The following is a 7,114-nucleotide window of genomic DNA, read 5'->3' as shown; positions in this document are numbered from 1 at the left end:
CAAAAAAATATACGTATTTTGGAAATGTTGAGTCGGATTAGTCTAGAATCGATTAATTTTATGGAAGAAAACCTTTCAATCAGCCGTAGTCCGTAAACTTGACACACGTCGGGCTGTGATTGGAAGGACTCGTAAGAAATCGGATTCCTAAAGAATGGAACGTATCTATGATCTTATAGGGGGGGTCGACTGTAATTGCATTTATTTACAGTAAATGTTTTCTAAGATGCAGAAAATGAAATAGACAATAGTTATAATTACATTACTAAACACAGAATAAGTAATAACAATATAGTAATATATTCATATACTTACCAGTTTCTGTAACTGTGGTTTCTGGACTCACTTCATCTGGAGTTAATTCCCAAGGTAGCTAAAATGGCAATTTGTTTAAAATATTAAATGATCTCTTTATTCCAATATTTAAAAACAAATTTGTCAAACTGTACAGCTGCTTTTAAATTATAACAATGGGACACTACATTTAGTGTAATATTATTATTTTTACCAATATAAAATATATTTGAATCAATATTTTACAATTATATCAGTTATATAAATTTCAAAATTTTTTAATAGAAATAACTTAAACAAATTCTCAATATCTAAGAATTAAACAATTTTATTTTTTTGTTCCTAATTTCAAATCTATAACATAAACAATTCATAAAAATGTTAGTAAACTATTTAATTTATATATAAATTCTACCACTATAACTCTAAGAACAGTTTCATGAAATTTGTTAAAAACGTAAGAAAAGTCTAATTTTGATTTAATTTGATTTTTGAAAACTACACTTAAATTTAAATTTTATACTAAAAGAAACTGCAAACAAAATTATCATCTTTTTGTAAGCTCAAATTGGTAAATGTTGGCAGTGACAAGAGCAATGCCTTTAAATAAAGTATACATTTTGATTACCATATATTTCCGCAGATAAGATGATAGTTGAATCATAAAAGAAGGCCCCAAAATCCGAAGTCATCTTATAGGACAGATACAAAAAAATTAGATTGAAATTTATATAAATTAAAACCATTGTAAAAAAACAAACAAACCTTAATTATTTACCAGTAGAGAGTAGGGTGTGTCCACAAAATAGAATAGCCCATACACTATTTTTGTGAATAGTCAAGGTCAAATGCCCAAATCAGTGTGAATGTTTGCAACAATAGAAGGCAGTGCTGCCAGATGCAAGAAAATAAATTTTTTCATTTGAAAAATTACAAATAGGATATACAGGTAACCCCTGTATAACACGGGAGTTACATTCCAAAAAATTGCTGTGTTATGCAAATCCATGTTATACAAAACAAAGAACTAATACGAAAAGGAGGGTTAGGTTCCAAAAATTAAAAAAAACATGCTATTATATTTTCATAATTAAGATAAGAAAATTTTAATAAAGATATTTAATTGATACATATTAATATAAATTAAATAATGTTTTCTTTGTTATCACTAAAAGCACTATTAACCGAGGATAACTTGCCAAAAAGAAAGCGGCAAGTTATCCTTATCCTCTGAGCATTTTTCTGCATTATCTTCAGATCCATGCTTTACCTTTTGCAAAAAGTATGTAATTTTAGACTGCTTGCTTCTAGTTAAAAGATCTTTATAAATTTCCTTATATGGTGCTAAGCACTTATGAAGAATAAAGCAAGTATGGAATAAGGGAAAAACATCTGGCAACATCAAAAGCAAAGTGTCGAGATCTGGCAACATTGAAACAAGTTTCAAGAAGGACCATGTGTATCGACAGAAGGCGAGAAAAGAAAATTTACATACTTAAGTACTAATAGTTCACAAAAATAATAATTTTCATGAACTATTAGTACTTAAGTAGTAAAAATTTATTACATTTCATGTTGTACAAGGGTTTTACCCAATTCTCGAACCATGTCAGAGTGAATCCGTGCTATAAAAGTGCCGTGTTATATGGGGGTTACCTCTAATTCGATATACGCTATACAGTATTATTATCCAGATGATGATCGCTGATCTAAACTGAATTCATAGGCTGTTGATAGTTTGGGGGTCATCTTATAGGAGATATATATGCTAAAACTATAAAACTTTGACAAAAATTTATACCTCGTCTTATCTGAAGGTAGTCTTATCTGCAAAAATATACAGTATATAATATGTATTTGAGCAAGAATTTCACTAATTCAGACTTTCACTACTTCAGAATAGGCTTTCCATCACTTAGTCTGAATTAGTGAGATTCTACTCTATTTTATAAATCTTACTATTCTAGATTAATCATCTTTTCTTTTAATTGGCCAATCTGTCTAGAAAATTTGTAATTAATTAAGTGGCATGATTATACAAACTATAATTAGTTTTATATTGCCTGACATACAAAATTGATTACAAATCTATAATTATCTATAAATATTTTCTCAGAATTAAAACTCTTGATATTTGACTTATTTCACATAATTTGATTTTTCTGGGTGATCACACAGATGGTATTCAAACGTACTTATATGTTCTTATTAATTTCTCTGATGGAAAAATGTTTATTTTATGATTTTTTTATGTATTAAAATTAAATTCAAATTCAACTGACACGTATAAAAGATCTTGTACAATGCATATTTAGTAATAACCTGGAATTTTCAATTATCGTTAATTATTAATTTTTTTATTGTTTCTAAAGACTACACAAAAAAATAAACTTTTTAGTAGATGAGAGCAACATGTTTTCTTTTAAATTCATATTATTTAAATTCAGTTATGAAAAGAAATATAGTACTGGACGAAATGAGCAGCATGCTTGGAACCAGTAGTTGTCCAAATTTCTAGATTTTCTGATTTTTTGGACACAGACTAAATACATACTTAAAATATAAAATAAACAATAAAAATTAAAGAGTGAAATTGCTTTTAAGACACACTGGAAATGGTATTGTGAGATTCATATGCCACAGAAATCAAAACGAAGCAGCCAGTGACTACAGCTGTACTATAATATGTCAAATCCAAAAGTAGCCAGTTTCAAAAACTGCCAATTTGTCTGGTAATTCCAAATTTGGTCCAGCACTATATTAATTTGACATCAAAATCTGTCATTTTAAATATAAAACATTTTATCATCAAATTTCTAGTATACAAAATTGAAAGATTAAAAACATAATATAAGAATATACAACAATTTTCTGAAAGCCTCAAACAGGATCTATTGATGATGTAATCATGGGCAAATATCACAAATTTTAATATTTGTTGCATTGAAAAATTGATTTTGTAAAATAAGTTAAATATGCACTGGATGTAAAATAACAAATTACGTAAATAATAAAAACTAAAAAGCAAAGTGTGTATTCTAAATTTAGGACACAGGAAAAAGCTGATGTTCTGGATATGCACAGTCATGAAAAGTGCAACACCCATTAAAATATGGTATTATCCAAGAAAAATTTCCATATAGGTAGAATAATACATGACAGAATAACGAAGATGTGTTTCTGGTATATGCTTTTGGTAATTATATAGATAGTAACCATTAAGAATCAGGTTGAAAGTACAGTAGATCCCCCTATAAAACCGTTTCCTATAGTTATGATTCCTATAAATATTGTGGCATTATCCGTAAACAACGGTAAAAATAACTCCTATAATACGTAAAACGTCATCGGGCAGCCGAACTACTTACCCGCCGTCCGTAGCGCCACGCTACGGAGAGATTTCTATCGTCTGGACAGTATTATATAAATTATATATAAATTAGGTACTGTACATATAATTATATATTAATTATATATAAATTAGGTACTGTATATATAATTATATATTAACTTAATTTATTGTAACTTTATTATAATTAAATATATATTTTTCGCCGTCTAGCGTCACGCTACGGCGAGTTAGGCGACCTATCGTCTGTTTAGTACTGTAATTTTATACATTTCTTGTGAAAGAAACATTTCTTATTTAACGGCCATAAAAATTATTTATATTAATGATGTCTCCAAAGGTCAACGAAGTTTTCGCAGAAAAATAATATCAGAAATCGCGGCCGCAATTTGATGCGCTGTTCCGCGACGAAACCAAGCTTTAGCAACGAGCGTAGTCAAAGGGTACACACTCGGTAAGTAATCCTACAATTTTTTGTTTATAACGTAGTTTATACGGATTATTTTATAAAAAATATACGTATTTTGGAAATGTTGAGTCGAATTAGTCTAGAATGGATTAATTTTATGAAAGAAAACCTTTCAAACAGCCGTAGTCCGTAAACTATGATTCCTACAAAATTGATTCATAAAGAACGGAACGTATCTACCGTCTTATAGGGGGATCTACTGTATTTTATTTGGAAAGCTCTGAACAGATTACTATAAACAACTGATTGAAATACATTGTTTATAGTAGTAACAATGCCAGGAAAACAGTGTTCTGTCAGAGTACAATGCTCCCGTTGTTCGAAGAGAACAAAACAAATGAAATTTTGTTTGTGTAAAGACTGAAAACATGTCAGATATAACAGATTTTCCAGAAAAACTTTTGTTGCATAATCATATTTATTTGTGATCTAACATAGCATTGTCATAATTAAAAGATGACAACTTTAAGTTTAACCAAATATATTTTATTTTTAAATGCTCACTAAATTTTGAATTTGCAGTTTAATCTTGAGTAATTGTTTCATTAGATTTCAATAGTTCATATTAAGAACATTTGCATTTATCTGAAAGCTCATTGATTCTCATATATGTATACTTTGTAAAGAAAAATAAATAAAATTTGTTAAACTTTGGATTGTCAATTCCATAACTAGTATCGTTTACTTTAAATCGAAAATTTTTTAAGAAAGTGTGGTCATTTTTACAAGAAAAACAAGCTAATAAAATGCTTTTACTGTATTTTCAAGATTATTCATTTTAAAAAACTTTCAAATCAAGTAGTGTACAAGTAGCTTATCTGAAAATTTTGCAACTTGCACTTTATTATGAAGTACTTGAATAGTTTTTCCTTTGTCCAAAGTCATTTTTAGAAAACATGAAACATGACATAATGACAACATGAAACATAAGAATTGTGACAGAAGTATATGCTTCTGTCACAATTCTTCCCGAACCTATTGAGGACACATGAAAACATGTTGCCAGTCACTCTTTTCCAATTCATTTCTATATATCAATCCATGTTTTAATCAAAGTTATAAAATATTTGTACTTATTTCTATCATACAGAATATGCTTTAATTATATAAAATCATTGGTTGAAATATAGGGACTAAACTTGTACATTGAAAACTGGTAAGTTTCCAGAATTGCCCTCTCTATACAATAATGCTTCAAAAAACTAACTTAAAAATGCTATTAAAAGCTAACTGTCAATTTTTCATATGTTTGTTCTCTACAGCAAAATAGGAACTGAACAATGAATTCAAATGGTTCCATGAAAGAACAGAACATGAAAAATAGAACATGAAGAAACATGACTATGACAAATGAGAACAGGAGAAAAATAAAACATTTATTGTCATATCTCTATACATTGTATATTAATCACTGTAGGTTGTCCATTTGATGTAAAAACATCAAAGTATACAACATTTCAATGAGTAAGTCCTTCACAGGCCACCTGTGGCTCCTTATTGGATTTTGTTAAAACTTATCCAGATATTATCTATCTCCTTCTCAGCAATATTAGTTACTTATACTAAGAAACACACTTGATTTCTATTTGCTGAGTTTTTTCTTTATTCCTAATGTTTTCAGTCTATCAAAATAGGCTGAAAATATTAGTTTCTTAATATAAGTAACTTATCCAGATGTATGGAATAATGAGATGAAACCTTTTCATTTTAGCAAAAAACATAAATAAACTGTGTGCCTACATTTCCAAGAATACTAAGTAATTACAAGGGTTGACGATTTTCTAGATTTGTCTTTATAAGTTTAAAGAATCAATTTGTAAAGACAAATACTTTTACCATTACACACCAAACAGCATAAACACTCTTCAAGTGCACCCCTGCATTACAATTTGTGAACAACTCAATTCCAGGGATTTATCCATCCAGGGGACCTATTCTGAGTAGTATCATTAAGCTAGCAAATACGATAAAAACCACTTTCTACCAGAACCACGTGATTCGCATTTAATCAACTGTGAAAATGCTATTCCAAGCTATATGTTTCGTTTTCGGTACCAATAGCCACGTGCGATAACTAAGCTTTTGTTATCTCGAGCTGCCGTTAGGAATGTAACAAAAGTCTTTTGGTGTAAGAAAGATTTTACTTCACGAGCAATTGGAGAGAGAGTTAATAAACTATGTGTTTATTAACTCTCTCTCCAATTGCTTAAAAATAATAACATTAACATTAAATAAATCTATTGCTTAAAAATAATAACATTAACTATTTATGAATATTGTATGAATAATGTAATTGCTTTCTTGTTAAAATTTAAAGTAGCTATAGCATGAACATTATTTTTGAAATAAGTTTCATTCGCATATGTATAAATTAAAATGATAGTCATATATTTGTATATTTATATTCAAAGCTATCAGTTACTTTTCGCCATCTCTCTGGATCTTTCTGTGAGCTGACTCCATCGGAATTCAAACGGTCAGCTATTTCTTGCCACAATTTCTGGCGATCTTTTACGGTAAAGGAAGCATCTAACTTCCCTGACATTAATTTAGGGTTTATTCCATAAAATTAACAAGCATCTCAAACTGGCAACTTGTAGTTTGCTAGATTCGTCCTTTCTTTGACATTTTAAAGCAAAACTATTTCACTAGAGCTAGTATGCGACAATGCTAAAACCATGTGCTTCACTTGAAAATGGTGGGTTGCAGTTGCATGACAAAAATACAATGTTAACTAAACAGTGATTGGTTAAAACATAATAGCTATCAATAGCGTGGAACCCAGACACATCTCGAATGACTACCCATAGCAAAACCCACTTAACGTGGAGCACAGAATAGCGATTTGTCTAAGGTTCGTTAACTGCCTTTCGCTAAGGTGACTTATTGAATGTCCCACGTATCGCTCTTGTTAAGTTACCGGAAGAGCTCAGAATGGGTCCCCAGGTAGGTAGGTACTTCTTATGAACTGAGTGGCTTACCAGATTATAGGACTACAAGGA

At 29.5% G+C, this 7,114-nt stretch overlaps 1 protein-coding gene across 1 annotated transcript in view; it reads right to left on the bottom strand.

Moving 5' to 3' along the window:
- LOC111630082 overlaps window positions 1–7,114 on the bottom strand; it is a 46,501-nt gene that overhangs the window by 9,350 nt on the left and 30,037 nt on the right. Inside the window, exon 3 of the mRNA XM_023374106.1 lies at window positions 316–373. Within this exon, the coding sequence (XP_023229874.1) occupies window positions 316–373 (58 nt within the window). The remainder of the gene's footprint in view (window positions 1–315; window positions 374–7,114) is intronic.

The sequence above is a fragment of the Centruroides sculpturatus genome, unplaced genomic scaffold (genome assembly GCF_000671375.1).
Source record: "Centruroides sculpturatus isolate CEXI.00-Female unplaced genomic scaffold, Cexi_2.0 scaffold599, whole genome shotgun sequence".
Classification (NCBI taxonomy): Eukaryota; Metazoa; Arthropoda; class Arachnida; order Scorpiones; family Buthidae; genus Centruroides; species Centruroides sculpturatus.
Note: the sequence above shows the minus strand (reverse complement) of the source record. Positions and strands in the feature narration are given on the sequence as shown.